At 38.3% G+C, this 27,007-nt stretch overlaps 2 protein-coding genes across 4 annotated transcripts in view; both read right to left on the bottom strand.

The window, feature by feature from the left end:
* Ostgamma (oligosaccharide transferase gamma subunit) overlaps positions 1 to 3,851 on the bottom strand; it is a 36,188-nt gene extending 32,337 nt beyond the window's left edge. Inside the window, exon 1 of the mRNA XM_071656667.1 lies at positions 3,711 to 3,851. Coding sequence (XP_071512768.1) covers positions 3,711 to 3,788 — 78 coding nt within the window. The 5' untranslated portion in view covers positions 3,789 to 3,851. The remainder of the gene's footprint in view (positions 1 to 3,710) is intronic.
* A 10,181-nt stretch (positions 3,852 to 14,032) lies between these two features.
* The window catches only part of LOC139746015 (integrin beta-2-like protein), a 47,387-nt gene continuing 34,412 nt past the window's right edge, over positions 14,033 to 27,007 (bottom strand). For all 3 annotated transcript variants that reach the window (XM_071656813.1, XM_071656814.1, XM_071656815.1), the window contains 6 exons: positions 23,604 to 23,760; positions 20,959 to 21,179; positions 20,280 to 20,471; positions 18,214 to 18,359; positions 17,573 to 17,679; positions 14,033 to 14,626 (listed from right to left, as the gene is read on the bottom strand). In XM_071656813.1, coding sequence (XP_071512914.1) covers positions 14,603 to 14,626; positions 17,573 to 17,679; positions 18,214 to 18,359; positions 20,280 to 20,471; positions 20,959 to 21,179; positions 23,604 to 23,760 — 847 coding nt within the window. In that variant the 3' untranslated portion in view covers positions 14,033 to 14,602. The remainder of the gene's footprint in view (positions 14,627 to 17,572; positions 17,680 to 18,213; positions 18,360 to 20,279; positions 20,472 to 20,958; positions 21,180 to 23,603; positions 23,761 to 27,007) is intronic.

Raw genomic sequence — 27,007 nt, forward strand, 5'->3', positions numbered from 1 at the left:
AAGAAGGAATATGATAGAGTTGATAGAGATGCTCTGTGGAAGGTATTAAGAATATATGGTGTGGGAGGCAAGTTGTTAGAAGCAGTGAAAAGTTTTTATCGAGGATGTAAGGCATGTGTACGTGTAGGAAGAGAGGAAAGTGATTGGTTCTCAGTGAATGTAGGTTTGTGGCAGGGGTGTGTGATGTCTCCATGGTTGTTTAATCTGTTTATGGAAGGGGTTGTTAGGGAGGTGAATGCAAGAGTTTTGGAAAGAGGGGCAAGTATGCAGTCTGTTGAGGATGAGAGAGCTTGGGAAGTGAGTCAGTTGTTGTTCGCTGATGATACAGTGCTGGTGGCTGATTGATGTAAGAAACTGCAGAAGCTGGTGACTCAGTTTGGTAAAGTGTGTGAAAGAAGAAAGTTAAGAGTAAATGTGAATAAGAGCAAGGTTATTAGGTACAGTAGGGTTGAGGGTCAAGTCAATTGGGAGGTAAGTTTGAATGGAGAAAAACTGGAGGAAGTAAAGTGTTTTAGATATCTGGGAGTGGATCTGGCAGCGGATGGAACCATGAAAGCGGAAGTGAATCATAGGGTGGGGAGGGGGCGAAAATCCTGGGAGCCTTGAAGAATGTTTGGAAGTCGAGAACATTATCTCGGGAAGCAAAAATGGGTATGTTTGAAGGAATAGTGGTTCCAACAATGTTGTATGGTTGCGAGGCGTGGGCTATGGATAGAGTTGTGTGCAGGAGGGTGGATGTACTGGAAATGAGATGTTTGAGGACAATATGTGGTGTGAGGTGGTTTGATCGAATAAGTAATGTAAGGGTAAGAGAGATGTGTGGAAATAAAAAGAGTGTGGTTGAGATCGCAGAAGAGGGTGTTTTGAAATGGTCTGGTCACATGGAGAGAATGAGTGAGGAAAGATTGACCAAGAGGATATATGTGTCAGAGGTGGAGGGAACGAGGAGAAGTGGGAGACCAAACTGAAGGTGGAAAGATGGAGTGAAAAAGATTTGGAGTGATCAGGGCCTGAACATACAGGAGGGTGAAAGGCGTGCAAGGAATAGAGTGAATTGGAACGATGTGGTATACCGGGGTCGACGTGCTGTCAATGGATTGAACCAGGGCATGTGAAGCGTCTGGGGTAAACCAAGGAAAGTTGTGTGGGGCCTGGATGTGGAAAGGGAGCTGTGGTTTCGGTGCATTATTACATGACAGCTAGAGTGTGAACGAATGGGGCCTTTGGTGTCTTTTCCTAGCGCTACCTCGCACACATGAGGGGGGAGGGGGTTGTTATTCCATGTGTGGCGAGGTGGCGATGGGAACAAATAAAGGCAGACAGTATGAATTATGTACATGTGTATATATGTATATGTCTGTGTGTGTATATATATGTGTACATTGAGATGTATAGGTATGTATATTTGCGTGTGTGGACGTGTATGTTTATACATGTGCATGTGGGCAGGTTGGGCCTTTCTTTCGTCTGTTTCCTTGCGCTACCTCGCTAACGCGGGAGACAGCGACAAAGCAAAATAAATAAAAATAAATATATTACTACCATTCGATATAATAATTTACAAGAAGGATGCACATTTTCTAAGATTATGATCTATGCTCTACTTGAATGGAATCATTGTTGTCACTGTAAAGATCAATTTAAGAGAGGACTTTCTGATTTTTCAATACAAAACAAATCATTCGTGGAAGGGTTATGAGGGTGAAGGAAAATGAGGGGTTAATGACGGATGTAAAATACTATCATCAAAATATTCAAAAAGTTTCTTATGTCTTCTTGGTTCAGATATTATTGAAGTTTCATCATCAAAACATGCACTCCAAAGCACTGTGATTTGTACGAAAGGTAAACTGTGAGTTCAGATGTCTAGAGAGATTTAAGAACGGAAGACAACCCCTGCAATATACCTGCAAAACTTAAATTCAGTTGGATTCAAACATTATGATGCATGGTGGTATTACCAGGAATGCACTAATGTTAAAAGACAATAGTCATTTCTAAACTCTGCAGGCAAGTTTACTAACTCAAGAACCACATAAAGCTCTACAAATTAAAAAAAAACACCAGGTGAATATTTTTGCAACTACCTAAGACAAGTCACTTTTTTAATGTCTTCATGCAAACACAAGGTCATTAGAAAATTATTTCAGAATGCTATGACAATCCCTCCTGAAAATTTACTAACGGAAATAACTGAAAGTGTTATAACTGCATTACTTACATACTCAACTGATCATTGTGAGTGATTTTTACCTAACTATTTCCCTCTACTTCAAAACCCTGCCCACTTAATGAAAATTCAGAATCAATAAGGAAGAAGTGTCACACCTAACATGCCACACCCTATATGCACATTACACGTTGTACAGATTACATTAGTACCAGGAAGTCATTTTATCATTTTTATTTTTCCCAAGCTTCTATCTTCTAACTCATTTACCCATATGCCGTTCCAAACATCCACTAGTTTGTGATAGAAATTGTCAGAACTGATCATAAACCATCATTTGCTATCAGGAAAACGATTTCAATAAAACCTATCAGGAAAACAATTTCAATAAAACCTATCAGGAAAACAATTTCAATAAAACCTAACAAAATTTGCTGGAAGCCAGAAATGGTAATAACAGCAACAATAATTCTCAAATTTACGTTCCGTAAGTGTTTTCATATATATTTTCTACACTCTACACTTGCATTGCTGAACGATATCACTTCATATATATAGCTAGGAAGGCATATCACTTTCAAGCTAATAAGATGCAAAGCTAAAAATTTATTTCATCTTATAATTCTAACCATAGCATTTTTTATAGACTAATACATATAGCAGAATAAAGGGTTACTTATCAATATGAATCCACAAATATGACTTTTGTCAATAACCGTAAGTTCAAATTGCCAAACCCTTACAATAATCAATACAACTCTACCAAGTCAATACATCCTATGCCATAGCATTTACCAAAGCTTTTACTTACTCTACATAGTTATCTATAGGAACTTTGCATCATTTATCAAAAAATCTCATGACGTGCAATTTAGAGGTGTAAGTGTCAATAGCTATCATCCTACACAATACTTCCGTCATAATAATAATTCTCAAATTTATGTTCCGCAAGTGTTTTCATATATATTTTCTACACTCTACACATGCATTGCTGACCGATATCACTTCATATATAAAGCTAGGAAGGCATATCACTTTCAAGCTAATAAGATGCAAAGCTAAAAATTTATTTCATCATAATTCTAACCATAGCATTTTTTATAGGCTAATACATATAGCAGAATAAAGGGTTACTTATCAATATAAATCCACAAATATGACTTTTGTCAATAATCGTAAGTTCAAACTGCCACAACCTTACAATAATCAATACAACTCTACCAAGTCAATCCATCCTATGCCATAGCATTTACCAAAGCTTTTACTTACTCTACGTGGTTATCTATAGGAACTTTGCATCATCTATCAAAAAATCTCATGATGTGCAGTTTAGAGGTATAAGTCTCAAAAGCTATCATCCTACACAATATTTCCGTCATATAAACCATCCTACACGTGTATCAACATTAGTGTTGACAGTTTGGAAGCATATAAACAAGTGGGGTGTCATTTTATGACACTCCTTTAATCAACGTATTACTTCCGCAAAGTAAATTTAATCGAGATATGCATCTCCTGATACCTCATAACAATCACCTACCTCTTTTTTACATTGAACTGCACTAAAAGCAACTATAAAGACCAAACATGTGAAAATTATTGTCCTCGTACAACTCATATTGCTCTTGTTTACATTTACAGTATAGGAGAAATAATGGGAACGGCCTGACTGCTATGGGAATAGTTGAACCTATATTCGATACCGAATCCTGCCAAAAATAGATGCGTCTTTGTTTATAAAATCTTAAAAAAAATTGTTAGAGAAAGTAACTCACCATAAAATTTCTTTTTAAATAAAGCTTCAACAATTTCTGAAATATATTAAATCACATGATAACAAGTGCTTTGTATTCTGCATCAATATCTTCATATCAATCTCATTCATAATGAATGTTATGTCGTCTATAGCTTACCCGGTATCGTAGGCTGTCGAGCGCTGATTGGCTGTCAAGAGTGAACCACCTGTAGGTTGAATAGCTTAGTAAACCTGACAGTGGGAAATCTGATCGATATGAATAAAGGAAAAGCAAACGAATTTTTCTCATATAAATCAGAGAATAGTAAGGTATATTCAATTGATGGTCATTGAACATGACAGTCCTGACCTGTCAGCTAATTGGAATAACCTCAAAAGTATGCACACTCACCAGATTATATATATTAAAAAGAAACTATCTCCATCACCTTTGTCTATCATAAACTTAATATATGTTCATTAAGAATAACATATCATTCCTTGGATCCATATCATTTACCTAAGCACGTGCTCTTTTTAGTTACACAAAAGGAATCAATATCTCAATTGCCTCTTAATTGCCTCTCTCCCACGTCCCTTCCCAATCATCTTCGTCAGCAGCAATTATTCAGCTGGAGCTCATGCCATGACGGTAATGACAGTCATCTGACGGGGAGGACCTGGTTACTTTCCAGGCTTTGATGATGGTTGGGTAATGAGGAAAACCATAAAACAAGAGAGTACAACGAAAGAACACAATACAACTTAAAAAACACAATTTCTTTTGTCTTCTTAGTAAACTGGATGATAGATATGATGGCTATCATTCGTCAGCTTCTTATAAAACTGATTATAGGTGTTACAGGTTTAAGTGTGGTTTGGTTCAGGTGTATTTAGCAAAATACATATACAAATGTGCATCTATCCATAACGTGGAGAGCACATGAAATATATAGCAAATACTTATTTCAAATGTGGTCCTCCCACTGCACTTGAAATGGCTGTTGGCACAGTGTACAATAGAATAGTAAGAAAGTGTAGTTATACAAAAGCAATAGATATAGAAGAGAATAACTTCACTGTTATCAAAGAAGTGAGCACACACCAAAATGGCGATCATTTTGGAACATAAGTGAGCATGCGATTTTTGATAACATAAAACAGCTGAAAGCTATAATGAAGGGAGTTTTGGTCCAATGAAACAATTGATATATTTTTGTAACATTAAAATATAACAGATTGCAATAATGAAAAAAAACATGTTTTGAGAAGAATCGGCCAAGTTTGTTTCATTGGTCGCCAGTTGAAGTGCAGACACATTTATCTTACCTTGCGAGGGCCTAACGGCTTTGAAATGATTGAAAATATATGTATTTCATTAATAAATTTATTTACGTTTGTTGCATAGATCTGGGGGGGAGGGAATCCCCCACCAAAGGATTCTCTCCTGTTACTCAGGGATGGATTTATGTTTGCTAGTTTGTACACCCAATAATTGTGAATGATTTCTTATTACTTTAAGACATCTGAAGCGGTGTTAACTTGTGTTTCTTCATTTGCAGATACCATTGTACTCGACTGAACATAAGCCTCAATGCAACTGGTCTCATATCTTTAGAAAATAATTGAAGTCACTCTCGCTCATCCTGTGTAAGGCAGCTAAGCAATGGCTACCTTGACACCACGTATTTGCAAACTTCCTGGTGACCATTACCCCCCTAACAACCCCCAACAAGCTGAATGAGGAACATATGAATATGTTATCAAAGTTCCATAGATGTCTCCTTGCATCCGGCAGACCAGAGGCTGGGGAGGCGTTACTTCAGCACATGCAACTCCAGAAGCAGCTAGTATATATAGATTGTAAAGGCAGATCATTAATAAATCGGGTATATGACAGTGTATAAGACAGTATATGACAAGTGTGTGTTCTGTGTCATTAGTCAGTAGCTTTGGTCACGATATGGCAAACGTATGTAATGATGGAGCAAATGCCCCGAACATCTCTGATCACCCATACTTGATGTGCTATCACATTGTCAGGATAAACGTAACTTTTCCCTCATTATTCACAGTAGGTTACACAAAAAAGATTCCCTTGGGACTCATCCCTTTTATCGATTACATGAATTTCCCACTTCTTCAAGCCGCACTGGAAGCATTTAAAAGACAGGAGGGCCATTGCTCGCTCTGTCATGTTGGTAATAAATGACACTTATTTCTTTCATATTTGAAACATGCCACTGATCATTCCACTGCCGCAGCTTTCAGACAGTCAAGATGGCTTGCAGCATTCTTCTTAAGGTGGCAGCAAAGTCAAGTGTTAATCTCGGTCGGCCTGCTGTACATTATTAGAAACTTCAATCCGGGGGAGAGGATACTTTTTTTGGGAGACTTTACATACCTACCCTACTGGGTTGATCATATCAAGATGAGTTGCTCTTGCCTTACCTGTGCAGCAGTCATACTTAGATTTCACAAGCCTTCCCCTGGTGAGTTGATCAAAGTTACCCAGCCCATGGAGAAATTAAACATTGACTTTAAAGGTTGTTTATCTTAAGTAACAAACAATAATTACCAGTTTACTGTTAATGATGTGTTATCAGAGTTTCCTTTTGATTTTTATGGAGACATGATGTCAACAGCCATCTTCAGATATAACTGCCAACTGTTTGCTGTTTTTGGTATGCCTTCCTGCAGTCTGGCTAGGCAACTTCCTTAATGTCTAAAGAGTTCCTTCGTAACCGGGGCATCACCTCCAGCTGAACTACTGGTTCTAACCCAAGAGGAAATGCCTGGTAATATGATTTAGTGGCGTCGAAAGGAAATTCGTATCACTTGCTCTAAAGTCTAAGGGAAATGATATCTACTTAGTGGAAGGTTAACCATGATACTGCACCATGCTCCATGCTCTGTTTGGCAACTAACACCATATGAAAGACTCTTTACTTATCAGCCACATGCATATCCATGATTTGGTCAAAGGGGGATGGGGACCCATGATGAACTGTCAAGGGGAAGATGATCATGGGGTCAAGATTGGTATGTAAAATCATATTGCACCTTAGAGATCTTGTTGGCTTTTAAGCTTTTTGTATGTTAATTTTCAATTATTAATAACCATAAAATCCTCATAAAATTGATTACAGTACTTATACAGAACTAAGTTTATCATGAAACTAACAAACAATGTTGAATGAAAAATATGTTTATGGTATTTGACAACACTAAACAGCAATAATCGAAGAAGTTTTATTCAACCATTCAAATTATGGTGAATTACAGATGACTGCAGGGAAAGTAAATTTCATTATCATTTTGTCATTGTTTCGGATAAGTGGTGACTCTAACAAAGATGTTTCAACAGTCACTAGTGTAAATCACTGAAACAATCAAATCCTTTTTAGACATACATATATTTTTCCTTTTGAGGGATTAAAAGTACATAAATCAGTTATGATTCCTTTTCAGGGATTAAAGGTATATTAATCAGTATTATTTTTCTTTTTATTATTATTATTATTATTTTGCTTTGTCGCTGTCTCCCGCGTTTGCGAGGTAGCGCAAGGAAACAGATGAAAGAAATGGCCCAACCAACCCCCATATACATGTATATACATACACGTCCACACACGCAAATATACATACCCATACTATCTCAATGTACACTTATATATACACACACAGACACATACATATATACACATGCACACAATTCACACTGTCTGCCTCTATTCATTCCCATCGCCACCTCGCCACACATGGAATAACATCCCCCTCCCCCCTCATGTGTGTGAGGTAGCGCCAGGAAAAGACAACAAAGGCCCCATTCGTTCACATTCAGTCTCTAGCTGTCATGCAATAATGCCCGAAACCACAGCTCCCTTTCCACATCCAGGCCCCACACAACTTTCCATGGTTTACCCCAGACACTTCACATGCCCTGATTCAATCCATTGACAGCACGTCAACCCCAGTATACCACATCGATCCAATTCACTCTATTCCTTGCCCGCCTTTCACCCTCCTGAATGTTCAGGCCCCGATCACTCAAAATCTTTTTCACTCCATCTTTCCACCTCCAATTTGGTCTCCCACTTCTCCTCACTCCCTCCACCTCTGACACATATATCCTCTTGGTCAATCTTTCCTCACTCATTCTCTCCATGTGCCCAAACCATTTCAAAACACTTTCTTCTGCTCTCTCAACCACGCTCTTTTTATTTCCACACATCTCTCTTACTCCTACATTACTTACTCGATCAAACCACCTCACACCACATATTGTCCTCAAACATCTCATTTCCAGCACATCCACCCTCCAGCGCACAACTCTATCCATAGCCCATGTCTCGCAACCATACAACATTGTTGGAACCACTATTCCTTCAAACATAGCCATTTTTGCTTTCTGAGATAATGTTCTCAACTTCCACACATTCTTCAAGGCTCCCAGAATTTTTGCCCCCTCCCCCACCCTATGATTCACTTCCGCTTCCATGGTTCCATCTGCTGCCAGATCCACTCCCAGATATCTAAAACACCCCACTTCCTCCAGTTTTTCTCCTTTCAAACTTACCTCCCAATTGACTTGACCCTCAACCCTACTGTACCTAATAACCTTGCTCTTATTCACATTTACTCTTAACTTTCTTCTTTCACACACTTTACCAAACTCAGTCACCAGCTTCTGCAGTTTCTCACATGAATCAGCCACCAGCGCTGTATCATCAGCGAACAACAACTGACTCACTTCCCAAGCTCTCTCACCCCCAACAGACTTCATACTTGCCCCTCTTTCCAAAACTCTTGCATTCACCTCCCTAACAACCCCATCCATAAACAAATTAAACAACCATGGAGACATCACACACCCCTGCCGCAAACCTACATTCACTGAGAACTAATCACTTTCCTCTCTTCCTACACGTACACATTCCTTACACCCTCGATAAAAACTTTTCACTGCTTCTAACAACTTACCTCCCACACCATATATTCTTAGTACCTTCCACAGAGCATCTCTATCAACTCTATCATATGCCTTCTCCAGATCCATAAATGCTACATACAAATCCATTTGCTTTTCTAAGTATTTCTCACATACATTCTTCAAAGCAAACACCTGATCCACACATCCTTTACCACTTCTGAAACCACACTGCTCTTCCCCAATCTGATGCTCTGTACATGCCTTCACCCTGTCAATCAATATCCTCCCACATAATTTCCCAGGAATACTCAACAAACTTATACCTCTGTAATTTGAGCACTCACTCTTATCCCCTTTGCCTTTGTACAATGGCACTATGCACGCATTCCGCCAATCCTCAGGCACCTCACCATGAATCATACATACATTAAACAACCTTACCAACCAGTCAACAATACAGTCACCCCTTTTTTAATAAATTCCACTGCAATACCATCCAAACCTGCTGCCTTGCCAGCTTTCATTATTTTTTTAGTTTATTTTATACTGTATGGCTCATGGTGAGGGGGGCAACTGCCCATATCCTGCCCTTGAATATGCCCATTAACAGTGCTAATCTGGCTAGACATCTCTGGCAAAGTGCTTGTGAAAAAAAAGCAAGCTTGTTAGAATGATTAATAACTATTAGCAAACCAAATTGAACTTACCGATGCTAATCCAGAGAAATGCTCTCATCAGACAGTCAGATGGTGAAAAGAACATGATGTTAGCATATGACTTGAGTTCCTTGTGGTGAGATATCTCCAGAATTATAGTGGACCTGACATTGGAGAGTCACCACCTAATGTTTATGACCTACATAAAACATTACTAAAAGATATTTCTGCCAGGGGACACTGGTACTCAACGAACTTACCACCAGCTTACCACCTATGCCCATCTGGATGTGAATAAGTCCCTCCGGAACAACTTGGAGATTATTCTGGTTGAACTTTAAAAGTGGGATGGATGTGACTGAAATCAGTGTACTGCATTTTACATATTGTCAGCAGTGATAATCAGAGATGCTTTAGTTGAAGGAATATTCATGTTACTGGGAAATGTACTTATGTTACTCTACTGGTCTCTGTAATCAACAGTTATAGATGATTTCTTAATCATGTAGGGCTGTGCTAACTTGTGCTTGCTCTGTTACAGATACCAATGTAACCTAGTGAGTTAAGCCTCAGTGCAGAAGGCTAATCTCTACCTACAACCAACACTGTCATCTCATGAGTATGAATCAAACAAGTTAGAATTCTCTAAGACCTGGAGGACTTGCATCACAAACTTTGGCAATGCCTTCTCCCTCCTACAGCAGAACCATAGGACCTTCAGAACATCCCTTTCCTTCTGCAGCACAACTATGGGATCTTGGCAGGGTCTTCTTCCTTATGTAGCAAAGGTAACACTTCACCACTGCTTGCTAACTTGTGCTTGTTCTGTTACAGATACCAATGTAAGCTAGTGCGTTAAGCCTCAGTGCAGAAGGCTAATCTCTAACTACAACCAACACTGTCATCTCTTGAGTATGAATCAAACAAGTTAGAATTCTGTAGGACCTGGAGCACTTGCATCACAAACTTTGGCAATGCCTTCTCCCTCCTACAGCAGAATCATAGGACCTCCAGAACATCCCTTTCCTTCTGCAGCACAACTATGGGATCTTGGCAGGGTCTTCTTCCTTATGTAGTAAAGGTAACACTTCACCTCTTGTCATGCTCCTGTACCACCTCAAAATAAGATAATGGAGCCAATGAAATCCTTGACAATTCGGCTACTACATCTAGTTTGGCAAATCTTCCTTCTGTGGTGCAGGCTAAGCTAAATTTCAAAAATGAAGATAGACTGACTAGTCCAATTCACGGTGAACAAAGTGCGTGATGATTACAATATCCATCCAATAAATTTGAACTTAGGACAGCACTAACTAAAGGCAAAGCTACATTTTCAGGAGATGATGGTATCACCTATGAAATCTTATGGCTCCAACACAGTATACACATCATTGCCCTTCTTGCACTGTATAACATGAGCACTGTGACAGGAGGTCTATCTCCCTCCTAGGTGAGCAGCCCTATCATTCCAATACACAAACCAAGCAACCTGATGCCTTTAGACTTATATCCATGCTAAGTTGTTTATGTAAAACTTTTGAAGAATGGTACTCAGTTGTCTTCTATGTAAAACTAAAGAGCATCATTCTCCTATTCTATGTGTTTTTTTTTTTTGCACAAAAAGAGTAAATATCACCGCCATTCTAATGCTCCAGAAAGAGTAAAATTAGACCACCTTTCTTGACTGCTAAAGATACTGACAGTTGACATGTAACCTTTTATGAACTTGCTAGAATAGACCTAAGAGGCTGGCTGTTGCACTGCATGGGTAGCTGTCCCATTTCAAAGGCAAAGAAGTGAAATCAAAGAACTTGACCTTGGTACTCCATAGAGCAGTGTACTTAGAAACACTTGCTCAATGTCCCAATTAACACCTTTTCTCAGTTCATGCCCAAAAATACCAGACACTATATACATAGTTATGCTTATGACATCACAATCAAAACCTCTGAATGTGATAATACACTCACTATACTCAACCACGTATCAGATACCTGTGAAAAGTTAAGGTGTGCCATCTCTGCAAACAAAACCAAAATCCTCAAAAGAGAAGGGTGTCATCAGGGAGGTTTAGTTGAATAAATAACGGGTCATAGATTGATTACTTAAAAAGGTATTGGTATCTTAGACTAGGAGTATCAAGATTTAGAGCTTTTATACCTAGACTTAACTAATGTAGAGAGAGGCTTAGACCACTAGGAACTGTAGCTGGCCCCAAATCCTCAGTCTGTGGCTAATGTCAGAATATTGATTATGCTGTACCTCTGCTTGCTCTAATACCTGAAAGAAGGCTTGGATGGCTTGTGAAAATACAGTATAAAGCTATGAGAATCATTCTTGACTGCCCTAAAACAACAGATATTCCAAACATAAGAACAGAGCTTGGTCTTCCTAATTAGTATTAGATATAGAATAACTGCAATCAATTCTATTACTTGGGATCGGGCTGCTCAGGCAAACACATCCCAATCCATATTACAAAGCCTTCCATACCTTCCTATATGGGAAACATCCATCCAGATGGGTCACAACAACTGCTAATGAGCTTGAAATGTATGGTATTTATGAGACAACGGTTGCACTATCCTGCCCCAAGAGAAAAACATTCTTAAGTAGTGGTGAGACTCGAACCAATCTCAAAATATTTTTTACCTGGAACTTATATTCGGATTCCCATCTCTTTAGAAGATAATAGTATTTTCGAATGTGTTTGATGCATTAATAATCATTCAAGAGATAAAATATGTAATCGTTAACAATTATTTTCCGTCGTAAAGTCTCATCGCAAGGGGTTCCCCTTGCATAGGCCACCTTTGCAACATTCCAATAATTCATCGCATAGTCATACCAGCCAACCAATTAGCGTCGACCTGCGTCACATTACCATGTTCTTGAATACGATGATGCAAAGCTTCGTTGCCTTTGCAAAGTCAACTGCCCATCGTATGGTTCTTGAATATGGGCCATAATCTCCCATAGATGGACCTGTACAATGGACCACTGCTGCAGCTGGTAGTTCTATCTTTTAAACACAGACTCATATTGCTTAGAAGAACCTGGGACTGAGGGTCAACAACTTGGGTTTCCTCACTCCAAATGGAACTATTTGCTATGCCCTTAGTATTTTCATACCATATGAATATCATGTATGGGGGATTGTCAGTATGTTCAGAAGGAGAGCTCTAAGTGTATTGCTTTTAACTTTTTTTAGAATATGTTTTTGAAGTATAATATGCTTCTCCTTATCCTTCAAGCATTCACAGAGGACTTAAGGTATGTCTTGAAAGTGTCGTTTCACTTAACCCTCACAGGGTCTTCCAGGAATGTAACATTAGTCGCTACCATCAAGACATTACTACATAATGTGGTTTTCTGTTACATTTGTTGCCAACTTTCATAAAAAAAAGGATGTGAATAAGTAATATTTGTTTTATAAAAGAAGGGCGATAAAGAGTTTAGATGAAAGTGCAGCATATGTAGAGATGCAGTCATGTGTGAATGAGGTGTTTGCAATGTTTGAAGAAAGACTTATACAGACTACAAATTAAAAGTTGGATACAAGGTCGTGGAATACAAGAATAAATATGGAATTACATAATGGACAGATGAGAGTAAAAATGCCATGGAAGACAAAAAAAGGTATATGGTAGACTGCTTGAAAGGAATGTAACAGTGGAAAGGAGGGAAGAATATAAGCTATGTAAGCAAAATGTTAAGAGGCTGACAGAAGAAAGCAAAGAAAAGATAGATGAAGATTCTGGAAGAGAGTTCAAGTGAAAAGTATAAAGAAAATAAGAAATTGTACTTGAAGGAGGCAACAAAGAAAAGAGGTGGATGGAAGAGTGGAAATAAAAATATGAAAAGTAAAGAAGGGAAGTCGCTGAATCAAAAGGGGGATATGAAAGGAGAATGGAAAGAGTATATTGAAGAACTGATGGATGTGGAAGAAGGTTAGATACCAGTCATCATATGAATAGATATCATGGATGGAACAAATAGGATACAATTGCAGGGACCTATAATAAGAAGGGAGGTAGAAAGGTCAATAATAAGGATGAAGCTATGAAAGGAACCTGGAATGGTAGTGAGGAGAAAGTGAGACAGAGTGGATGTATATGATTATGTAAATTAGCATACCAGCAGAATGTTGTGACTGAGGCTTGGGCAAAAGCTGTGTTCCTCCATTCAAAAGAAAGGGTGTTAAGGGCACCTTCAAGCAAATTTAGGTAGAGACCACACTTTAAAAGGGAACAAGTCTATCAAATATACCAAGAAAAGTTTATGCATGAGTGTTGATTGACAGAATGATGGGGGTTTGAGATTTGTTGCCACACGTTCAAGGCTAAATTATGTTTAGGAATCCTATTAGTCCTTAAAATTTAAGAGCAGTTTTTCTCATTCTTCATAATCACTAATAGACTCCTATTAGGAAAAAATACAATGGTAAAATGATTTCATGGACAGTATTTGTATAAATTTCCTAAACTATATTAAGAAATCTCAGCAGCCAAAGGCAGTCTTACTAAATAAAGGCATGGTAATAATGTATAAATGAGTATATTTCTGGAAAGAATAAATGACAAGTGTATCTTACTGGGAATATATAAATGTTATACTGTGGACTATCATCATTAGAAAATTTTCATTTAGTTTATCCATCACATGAAAAATTAGGATTCTACTCCTTATTTTACATGGACCACATATGTTACTTTCTCTTTCAATTATTGCCACCACTCTTTTCCCAAAAAATTAAGATATCAATGAACTGAAAGCACTGGATAGGAGAGCTGGATTTTTCTGTAACTCACCAATTTGTGGGTTCACTTTTCTCAAATGGGTCAAAGATTTTACCTCTCAGTTATTGCCACCACTCTTTTCCCAAAATTTTAGAGATCAATGAGATGAAAGCACACAACAATAGAGCTGAGCTTCCTTTATACTCTCACCAGTTGGTGGGATCACTGCTTCCTCTGTAGGAAAAATGTTTTTCATAAAATCAAAATTCATTTTAGGGATTTTATCTCAAGGTGAAAGAAGCACAGAATGAGAGGTGATCATTGCAGCCATTATTACTTGGCTGTCAGTTTCTTGAGAGCTCACCAAGGTCAGTCAATCTCAGGTGGGCATGCCTGGGGGATGGTAAATACATATGTTAATATACTGATTTAACACTTATTTCTATGAAAATGGCATAGCTATAGCAAAAATCAATAAGGATAGGATGAGTTATGTTAACAAATCTATAGTAAAATATCATAAATATCCAAATGGCTGCAGAGTAGTACAGTCTCCACAAAAAGGAAAAATCTGATGATAATCAATTAAAATGAGGCTTTAATGTACCAGGTTTTATTTGCAAAGCAAATCCTATTGCTTAATCATGGTGGGGATATTGTACATCTCACAGCACAGGACAGTCTTAGCAATCCTCATAGTTAAACTCTGGTACTGAAAGTGGGAGGATGCAACTTTTGCACACCGCTCTTGTCCAAGCGATATTTTTGGTAATTCTGTTTTGTGTCGTATTTTCCCTATACCTGTAACAAGTAGTGGTGAAGTGAGAAGGAGATGGAGTGAGTATTTTGAAGGTCTGCAGAATGTGTTTGATGATAGAGTGACAGATATAGGGTGTTTTGGTCAAGGTGGTGTGCAAAGTGAGAGGGTGAGTTAGAATAGTCGGGTAAATGGAGAAGAGGCAGTGAAAGCTTTGCCGAAGATGAAAGCCGGTGGGTTTGGATGGTATTGCGGTGGAATTTATTAAAAAAGCGGGCGATTGTGTTGTTGATTGGTTGGTAAGGATATTCAGTGTATGTATAGTTTATAGTGAAGTGCCTGAGGATTGGCAGAATACATGAATAGTGCCACTGTACAAAGGCAAAGGGGATAAAGATGAGTGTTCAAATTACAGAGGTACAAGTTTGTTGAGTATTCCTGGGAAATTCTATGGGAGAGTATTGATTGAGAGGATAAAGGCATATACAGAGCATCAGACTGGGGAAGAGCAGTGTGGTTTCAGAAGTGGGAGAGGATGTGTGGATCAGGTGTTTGCTTTGAAGAATGTGTGAGAAATACTTAGAAAAACAAATGGATTTGTATGTAGCATTTATGGATCTGGAGAAGGCATATGATAGGGTTGATAGAGATACTTTGTGGAAGGTATTAAGAGTATATGGTGTGGGAGGTAAGTTGCTAGAAGCAGTGAAAAGTTTTTACCAAGGATGTAAGGCATGTGTATGGGTAGGAAGAAAGGAAAATGATTGGTTCCTAATGAATTTCGGTTTGTGGCGGGTGCGGGATGTCTCCATGGTTGTTTAATTTGTTTATGGATGGGATGGTTAGGGAGGTTAATGCAAGAGTTTTGGAGAGAGGGGCAAGTATGCAGTCTGTTGTGGATGAGAGGGCTTGGAAGTGAGTCAGCTGTTGTTTGCTGATGATACAGCACTGGTGGCTGATTCGGGTGAGAAACTAGAAGTTGGTGACTGAGTTTGGTAAAGTGTGAGAAAGAACAAAGCTGAGAGTAAATGTGAATAAGAGCAAGTTTATTAGGTTCAGTAAGGTTGAGGGACAAGTTAATTGGAATGTAAATTTGAATGGAGAAAAAGGTGAGAAAGTGAAGTGTTTTCGATATCTGGGAGTGGACTTAGCAGCAGATGGAGCCATGGAAGCGGAAGTGAGCCACTTTCTCCTTTCACCCACTTTTCCAAACTCAGTCACCAACTTCTGCAGTTTCTCCCTCAAATCAGCCACCAGAGCTGTATCATCATCAAACAACAAATGACTCACTTTCCAGGCCCTTTCATCCCCAACAGACTGCATAATCACCCCTCTCTCCAAAACTTGCATTTACCTTCCAAACCACCCTATCCAAAAACAAATTAAACAACCATGGGGATATCACACACCCCTGCCACAGACCAACCTTCACTGGGAACCAATCACTCTTCTCTCTTCCTACTCGTATGCATGCCTTACACCCATGAAAACTTCTCACTGCTTCTAGCAGCTTACCTCCCACACCATATACTCTTGTGACCTTCCACTCAGCATCTCTATCAACCCTACCATACACCTCCAGATCCATAAATGCTACATACAAATCCATCCGTTTTCCTATGTCTTTCTCTTACATATTCTTTAAAGCAAACACCTGATCTACACATCCTCGACCACTACTGAAACCACAATGCACCTCCCCAAACAGATGCTCTGTACATGCCTTCATCCTTTCAATTAATACCTTCCCATATAATTTTCCAGGAATACTCAACAAACTTCTGTAGTCTGAATACTCACTATCCACATCCAGGCCCCAAATAACTTTCCATGGTTTACCTGAAACACTTCACATGCCCTGGTTCAGTCCACTGACGGCACGTATACCACATCATTCCAATTCATTCTATTCCAAGTATGCCTTTCACCCTCCTGCATGATCAAGCTCTGATTGTTCAAAATCTTTTTCACTCTGTTCTTCTACCTCCAATTTGGTCTCTTGTTTCTCAATTTTCCCACCACTTCTCACACATATATTCTCTTTGTCAACCTTCTTCACTCATCCTGTCCATATGTCCAAACCATTTCAACACACCATTGTCTGCTCTCTCTACCACAATCTTTTTAAGAGAAAATATGAAAATAACGGTGTATCCTTCCAAACCTAGGCACTTTGAAAATCAAATCGTCCATACCAGACATTTTGAAAACATGCTGGTATCTGGCTCCTGTTCAGATTACTGGTTAAAAAAAACCATTCCTGGTCATGAACAATTTACCTGAGTGCTGTGATTAAAGGTGCATGATTTTTCTTACCATATCCAGAATACACCCTATACCTGGACCAAATGATATTGGTTTGGAAACATGTAGATTTTTTCCCAAAACCTGGAATATATCCCTTGCACACTAGTTAGTCTGGGTTTCTAGTGATACAAAATACAGACCACTTGCAAGAATGTATACCTAAACCTGTCCAATAAAATTCAGATAAATTATAGTACAGAAGGAAAACATTACTATTTTTAGTGTAAAAAGTTAAAAAATGCATAAATAACCCCTGGATATACTTAGGTACTTACTGAATTCCTTTCCACAAGGACAGCGTAGGCATTAGATCCTTGTGGAATATATGAGTACTTCAGAATGCAACCAGAGTTAACCATCACACACGTTGTCATGGATGGTCCTGCACCAATATTCAAACAAGGTGTAAGTAAGCTGTTAGGGCAATCTAAGCAAGTAAAATACAAAATACTCGCTTATGTTTTAACATTATCTGTTTGTATCTAAATGGTACATGCAAAACTGCCCACAATTTCACTTTACTGACACCTCTCATTCTAATTCTTTTCGTCAACTTTTAGACTATCATCACACTACACTATTACAAGTTTTGTTGCTTCACATTAAATCAAGACATTTATGCAGACATCATGGACATTATGACTGATATGGAAAAATTAATGTACAATCATTCCAAGCTAGGTTTGGTAAATCATTAAGTCCTCAATCTCATAAGAAGCACCAAGTCTGAGTATAACATGATCAAAAGAACTGTTAGACTTAAAGATCTGAACCTTGAATGAATGGGATGCAAAGCAGTGTTTCCTTCAGTGAAGATGTCACCTGTGGTACATCATGTTGCACTGGAATACATAGTGATCGTTAAACCCAAATCATGTAAACACAGGTCCATAAAATTAGCTTCAATGATACTTACTAAGGTTATCCACAACAGTGACAGTAATCTGACACTGGTCACACTTGGAGAGCTCGCGATTCCAAGCCTTACAAAGGACACATGACTTCAGCTTCTCACAGACTCCTGCAGCATATACTGTCTCCTCACAATACATTCCCTTGTATCTGTGAGACATCATGACTTACTATATGTGTGAAAAAGTAGTGGTATTTGCAAAGCTAACAAAGTAATTTGGTACAAAACTGGAAATAGGATAATGTAGAATCGAATTTCATGACCATAAAAATGTCAGAAATTGAAATAGTGACAGAATGGAAAATTTGGTTGGAGTGCTGGAAAGTGAGGATGTTCAATTCATGGATGGGGTGGTGAGGAAGGTAAGTGCAAGAATGCAAGTCTTGGAGAGAGGGAAGAGTATGAGTAGAGGATGAGAAGGCCTGGGAAGTGAGTCAGTTGTTTGCTGATGATACAGCACTGGTGGCTGATTCAAGTAAGAAACTGCAGAAGCAGATGACAGAGTTTGGAAGAATGTGTGACATGAGGAAGCCAAGAGAAAATGTGAATAACAGCAAAGTTATTAGGTTTAGCTGAGTTGAGGGACAGGTTAGTTGGGGGTGTGATTCTGAATGGAGTGGACATGGCAGTGAATGGAACCATGGAAACGGAAGTGAGTCATAGGGTGGGTGAAGAGGCAAAGGTCTTGGAGTGCTGAAGAATATGTGAGAAGAGAGAACATTATATGGGTGGGCAAAAATGGGTGTGCTTGAAGGTATAGTAGTCCCAACAATATTATATGGATGCGAGGCACAGGCTATAGATAAAAATGTGCAGAAGAGGAAGGATATGTTGGAAATGAAAACTTTGAGGAGGTAATATAGTGTGAGGTGGTTTGATCGAGGAAGAGAGAGGCATGGTAATAAAAATAGTTTGGTTGAGAGAGCTGAAGAGGGTGCACTGAAAAGGTTTGGACATATGGAGAGAATGAGTGAGGAAAGGTTGACAAAAAGGATATATGTGTAAAGAGTGGAAGGAATGAGAACAGGAAGACCAAATTGGAGATGGGAGGATAGAGTGAAAAGCCTGCCTAGGAGAGAGTGAATTGGAACAATGTGGTATACAGGGGTCAACATACTGTCATTGGACTGAATCAGATTATGTGATGTGTCTGGAGTAAACCACAGAAAAGTCTGTAGGACATGATAGTGGATAAGGAGCTGTGGTTTCGGTGTACTGCACATGACAGCTAGAGAATGGATGTGAGCAGATGCAGCCTTTCTTTTTCTATTCTTGGCACTACCTCAGTAATGTGAGAAACAGCAATCAAGTATAAAAAAAATTGATTATTTACATCAGCTAAATGGCATGTTGATGCTGTCTAAAAATTAAGCAAAAAAATATTCAAACCTTATTCAATAACTAATCAAATTTTCCAAGACAACAGAAACCATACTTTTAGCAACATCTGAAATACTAAATGCTATATATCATTTAACTCTAATCATCATAGACATTTAAACCTTAGCATACTGCTAAAACCTTTTTATTTTTATTGCTACCTCACATTTAATGCAAGTGCATTCCCAGTGACTCCTACATGAGATTTTCCCTTTGATTAATGTTCTGCATTGGAGAACTGACTCTTCCCTAAATGGCATATTTAAAATCACTCCTCAAAGTCTTCATCAGTAAATGAGACAGCTGTTTTTTTCATCTGAACCACACATGATCTTGTTTATTTACACTGTTCAGTAAGGCAAAGGCCTAGGTGAAGAAAGCATGCTGTCTTTCCACCATGATTATCTCTAATATTTCTCCATGCTAATTAGAAGTGGGGTGAAATCTAGCATCTATAACTGTCTCTGTTCAGTAAAGGAAGCATAATTATCCTTTAAACACTGGTAGCAAATAGCAGCTGTTGTAAGATTCACCTGTGCTAAGTGCCTACAACTGTTGTGAAAATAGTCCAGAGAGGTTTATGGAGAACAATAAAAACTTGACAAACAAGGAGTTCATACAGAATTGTGTGACATGGTAATGCTACTTACACAGTACAACACATATGTACAAAAAACAGAATTACTTACCCGTCATGACATTCGCATCTTCCACACTTGCAGTTCCCTTGGTTGGAACATACGATATCATTCCCTGGTTTGATACAAGTTTGGATATTTGTGGGACAACTGCAGACTTCTCCAATATACCCAGGCCGACACACACACCCTCCACAACGACACTGACCACGACTTGGTCCTCCACAGGGCATTCCATCAAACCTACAACCACAACAATCATGATAATTTTGCTGTAAGTTTGTGAAAAGTTCTAAGATACTGCCATATTCTGTAATGTAATGGGGGAAAATTCCTTCACAATATCAAGAGGTAAATGGAATGAAACGAAAAACCCCTGAAAGGTAAATGAAAAGAAAAACTTATGAAAGGTAAACACTAATAAAAGTGATGACATGACTTACCAGTAAAGTAGTAGTAAACTGTATGAAACATGGACAAGAAAGAGAAATGTACATATTCAGAGGAGTTCAAGAAAGCAAACATAATTAGAAAATAAAGAGGCAGGTCCATGTGTGAAAGTCTACATGCAAGCAAGATATATGGCTGACAGATTTCCACAGCATTGGAAAGAACTTAAGGAACACTTTGTCAGGTATGGTTAGGTCATTACCTTTAATTCAACAAAGATTAATACATGTGGTGATTTCTCCAGATCAAAAAGCACATTTGCAGTTACAAAGAAACTTACGATTCACATGTGTGATCACTACAGTGGCAGGTACTCCCATAGTATTCAGGATCACACTGACAGTGACCACAAAAGCACTCTCCATGCCCACTACAGATTTGGCCTTCATTATCCCTGCAGCTATCCACCCCAGTAGGGCATGCATCATCTTCAATTTCAGTTTCTACAAACTGTGCACCATTTCCTCTCGGCACTGAACCATGGTCTCTGAGTCCTTGTGCCTGAGAAGTAAACAAATATAAACTTATGTCTTTGCAAATTGAAACAACTAAAATGCACCATATTTTCTTGCCTCTGATTTGGAGAATAATCTTTGGCACTGTATAACTAAAGAACGCTTAATATGAAGATTTTAACTCTCACTCATTTCCATATGGGACATGACTTTCATATGTTTGCCCATCTCATGAGGAAGATAAAATTTGTGATTTTAAATATGATGCTTTCAAAAGTGTGCCACTGGAGTTACAATGGTAAACATAAGCTACCAAGAGCCATAATTCATTCATTCATATACAGATGATCCCCGACTTATGATGATTCAACTCAATTTTTCAACTATACAATGGTGCCATAGTAATACGCATTCAGAAGAAGCTGTACTTCGAATCTTGAATTTTGATCTTATCCTGAGCCAGCAATATGTAGTACGATACTCTCTCATAATGCTGCACAGCAGCAGTGAGCTGCAGTTTCCAGTCAGCCAAGTGATCATGAGTGTAAATAACCATATCACATGCATTAAATGTATTTTCGACTTGATATTTTCAACTTATGATGGGTATATCAGAACGTAACCCCATCGTAAGTCAGGGATCATCTGTAATGGGAAAATGACAGTGGCCTTGAAACACTATATGGGAGGTCTACCACCACCTGGGATTACCCAAATGTGACTTATACCCCAAAACCAGTACTGTTATATCTTACTTATTTTCCTACCAATGAAATTCTACCAACCTCTGATGTATATACAGTCACCTGCCAAGCTTTGGTCACCAATTCCAGAGAAAGTCGGCTACATAACTTTGGGTAAGTGATGGTTAAGGCTAAAATCATGCTTTCCACATTCTCAAAGCTGTTCTTGGAGCCAGACCATTCAGTGAAGATGCCTAGCTACCTGCCAACATTAAACACCTCCAAAATGAAACAAAGGTTCTCTCCATTTAAATTCATACACCAGCTAACCAGTCTCCCTACCTTGCTAAACTGAATACCCTTAATTTCACACACATTAACTTGCATCTTCCTTGTATCACACACCTCCCAAGACTTGAAAACCACTTCTGCAGTTTCTCACTCAAATCTGCCATCAGAGCTGTAACCTCAGCAAACAGTAACTGCCTTACCTCTTAGGTTCCCCACCTCTAACAGACTGCAGACCTACCCCTCTCTCTAAGAGGCTTGAATGAGGAGATATCAGAATAGCTGGGTGAAAAATAGCAATAGGTGAGAGCAATGAAACATGGGGAGTGGGAAGGAATGATAAGTATTCAGGAAAGCAGAGCTTACATGTCTAAGAGAATTATTCGGAACATGGAAAGAAAGATCCGGGCAGGGGAGAAAAAGTACACAGTGGTGGGATGAGAAAGAAAAGTTGTTAATGAATGAGAAGAGAAAATTGTATTGGTATTTCCAGAAGAGAGGAAATGTAAGTTATGTGGAGATGCACAACAGAAAGTGGCACAGGGTAAAGAGGAAGGAGCAGGGGCTGATCAAGGGGCAAATGAAGTAAGTTAAAGAGTATTGACAAAATTCAGAGAGAATAAGAAAATTTTTGGAAGAAGGTTAAATGTGAGACATGAACAAAAGAACAAATAGGAGAATATAGGCAAGTGGTTACAGATCAGGAAGAGAAGATGAGCGAGCATTTAGAGGGAATGTTGAATGTGTTCGATGATAGGGTGGTAGATAAATGGGGTTTAGGTAGGGAAAGAAAGCACAGTGAGAGAGTCGTGACATGTGGTTTTGTGAAAAGAGAGAAGGCGGTTAAAACCTTGTGCATTATGAAATGTGGCATGGCATCTGGAGTGGACTGAAGTGCAGTGGAATTTCTCAAGAAAGGAAGTGACTGTATTTTTGATAGGTTAGTGACAATTCTTAATGTATGGTTCATGGTGAGATGCCTGAGTGTAAAGGCAAGGGGGACAAAAGAGAAGGTTCTAATAACAAAGGTATGTACATTGAGTGTATCTGGTAAGTTGTACAGGAGAGCAGTGGTTGAGGTCATGGCATGCACTGTACAATCAAATTACGGTAGTGAATAAATATATCAAACTGAAGATATCAAGACTATAGTTTCTGCAGTGTTTACCTTCCATACCATCTACAGAATGCCAGGGGGCCCCTATCTCTGATGAAATGTTTGACAAAAATAAAGTACTTTTATTTCAAAATACAGTTGTACTGGTGCCTTTGGTTGATGATGCAGAAAATATTGCCTAATGAAGAGTTGGTGAATGGATTAATCTTTATAAAAGTATAACTGAAGTAGATAGTAAGTTCAGTGAAAGTTTGGGAAGACAGTGAAGAAGCTATAAATGAGGGTGTATGTGTGGGCAAGTGTGTAAATTTAAGAATCAAAAATATTCATTCATGAAACTGGGAGAAAGTCTATGCTCTAATTCCAACAAGTTTGGTCTAACCTGAAAACCATGCTGTTTTGTAAAAGCTCGAAACTCTGTCCATAGGGAGGAAAGATTAGCACTTAACCATGCTAAATCTATCCCCTCAGCCGGTTCTTCACGTCTAATTTCATGTGCTGATTTCCGACAGTTCGACCTCTGCTGCCTCTTTTCTTGCCTGTTGACAAAGTTTCAGTGTCAGACATCATAATAGTAAAAAAAGAACTATCAGATTAAGGCAATGCTGGATTTGACAATAAGCTGGTTACAATAGTATTTCTCTGACATATTTCATTTAAAGAACTGTTGATATGATATCAACCATTTTGATGAATAATTAACGTCCAGAGAGGGTGCCTTAAAAAGTGTATATCGTTCCCTACATCTCTTTCATGCATCAATTCCTGTAGCTTATTTCCCACTAAGTACTTCTCATACAAAGGTACTTTTTTGCTGTTTCATCCTCATCTTGAACTCATTTGGTTTGAATCTCATCATCCATTCATCAGACCAACTTTGAAGCTGGTCCAGTTTCCATATCTCTCTCACCATCTTGGCACCATCCACAAACATGTTTAATTATGAGTCTAGTCAGCCCTATGGCATTCCCCTCATAATATAAGCTCATTGAGAATTTGCCTCATATCTATGTCCTTTGTTCCCTTCCACAGAGGTTCCAAGGATATACAGCAAAAGAAAAGAAGGGAAGAGATACTGAAGTCCTGTCACTGTACTGCCAGTAAAGCATGTGGGAGATGATTACTGAAGGGGGCGAGGCATAGACAAGATCCTGTAAAAAGTAGAATTTAGTGTCATTAACCACAACAGTGTAGTTAGTGTTGTGGGATAATTCTTGCTTGAAAGGCTGACATTCTCCTCACCTTGTTCTCTCTCTCAAGAAAGATTTTCTGGTCAGATGTTTTATGAAGTTAATGGAATAATTGCAAGCTTCTGTACTAGCTACCTCATACAAAATGTGGCCATTACCAAGATGTCTAGCCAGCAGGTTTTTAACCACAGCACCAAATACATCAAGTAGATAATTAGGCTGCACATTTGTATCACTACCAGTTACGACTATCATCCATAAAAGAATATGTCTTACAATCACATTAACTCATTTTTTTTTCCAAACTGTGTTTTTTGGCAGGTAAGTACTGCTTGAGTCCTACACACCCTTGAATCAAATCTAGGATTTCTCCTGTATCTGCTCTTCAAACAGGTGAAAATGGATGTTACTGCATTCAATGTATTACTCATGGCTGGAAGAAAACTGTCTGAAAAATGAATCATTCTCAGTATCAAAACTGTCTGAAAAATGAATCATTCTCAGTATCAAGAAAAACACCTTTACTTGACATCACTTTAGCAGATACTGATGTGAATGAGTGTTTCTGTTGATGAGTAATCCTTTGTTAGCTTGGTAAATAGAAAGTCAACTCTCATGGTTTTTGGACACAAAGTGCATACCAGTTAATCTACCCTCTTGGGATCTTCATATGCAGATACACATATGAAGTTTGTATTTATGTTAAATGTTGGTTTTAATGCATACTACTAGCTTCCATAAGTGTTATTTATAATGTTGGTGGCTAGGCCTCTCACTGTCTGACACATCGGTCCAGCTTTGTCTCAGTTCATGCACAATTGTTTCCACATTATCTGTTTTCACATTTTAGAAAATTTAGAGAAAATATAAGTGAGTGGTTATTTAGAAACTGTAAATCTTTGCATGCACACATTAAAAAATATTTTTCTTCATTACATGATTTCATGTAGCAATATAGTATTTACATTTTCATAAATATATATTTATTAAAAATTCAAGATCAACTTAAGGCTCTCTATCTCAATTAGAGAGTATTTTAATGAAAAAGATTTAAACATGTTTGGTGCTACGGTGAAGTACACCACAACTGCACCCTGAGTGGGTGGAAGAGTCATCTAGCTGAAGATTCTGAGAGTTACACAATAATTTGATCCAGGTATTCAAAATTATCAAAAGCTTTATTCATTTGATCCAAGAAGCTACTGTACTGAAAACAGCATCACTGATATGCTTAAGAACAGACTTGATTATACTTCACTTCATCTACGACTGACATTATTTGCACCTTGGTTATGTAAAAAGTCACCTGTATATCAATCTCCAAATTTTTTATCTCATCCATCACCACAAAAGGTCCCTATAGTCTATTGCTATTAGAATTCCTTTACATCATCTTTTTTGGTCTCTGCCATCAACATGCATACAATACAATTCACTAACCATCTTATATTCCTCCTTGTGTAGTTTTCATAAGGATAAATCACTTACATTTCCTATATCTGTATTATTTGTTATTTTGCTGAGTCATCAATTCCCTAGGTATATAATACAGGAATACTTTGAAAATGTCCGGTTACTAATACCATGTTAGACCCCACTAGTAGTTTGAATTCCACTACTGGTGTCAGGACCAAACAGATCTGGAGTGAATGGCTGATCCAAGATCAAATCCCATGTGATGATCAGGGGTTTAGATGATTGCTGGGTGCTGATGGCAGCACTCCTGGATCCTGGTGTACGTAGCTCACTTTCTCCTTGATTAGATTCATCTTCACATATACTAACAAGTCTTTTTCTAATACCAAAGTCTTTATCAGGTTCACTGTTTATCATCAAACAGGCTATCACCTAGATTATTAAAGTCCTCATTGATATGAACCAAATATACTAGGCTCATAAATAATCACAACATAAGGATTAGGAAATCTCATAATTCTCAGGGTTGTAAATTTCAGTTTAAATGCTTTTATTATAAACAGAGGGTTAGGTGTCTGGGGCACAGATAACACACCAAACATCACATAGATGGTTAAAAATCGTTTCAGGAAAACCAATGTTTGACAACTAGGAAATGTGTATGGCAGATGAGAATAACTGTATTTTCAAACAAGGCTATACTGTATGATCTGAGCACTTCATGCTAGTCCTGCTATATGACAAAATTTTGTGAAAGATAGGTAGGTAGGTACTTTCTGTTCTGTTTCCCTTCTTACCTAGGAATCTTCTCATTCTGTATCCTCATACCTTTAGCTATTTATCTATCTTGTTAAACTCACACTCTTTTCATACCTGTTTCTGGATTATCTGCTCTGAGTTCCCAGTCTTTTGAGTGTCCCTGTCAAGTCTGTCTGACACTGCTCTGTATGAATATACTAGGGGTAGGTAGATACGTGCTGTCATAATTGATGACTTTTATGTACTTCATAAACATCAAGTAGGAGCAAGATTTTTTCTGGAAGAATAAATGATGCCTAAGACCCTTAAATAACATACTACCACTAATACATCCCTGCACCTTTGGTCATATAGCAACAAAAGAGAATAAGCTTTGCATTCTAGATGAAAAAAAGAGTAAATCTGACCTTCTACAGCCCAC

This window comes from Panulirus ornatus, chromosome 63 (assembly GCF_036320965.1).
Source record: "Panulirus ornatus isolate Po-2019 chromosome 63, ASM3632096v1, whole genome shotgun sequence".
Taxonomy (NCBI): Eukaryota; Metazoa; Arthropoda; class Malacostraca; order Decapoda; family Palinuridae; genus Panulirus; species Panulirus ornatus.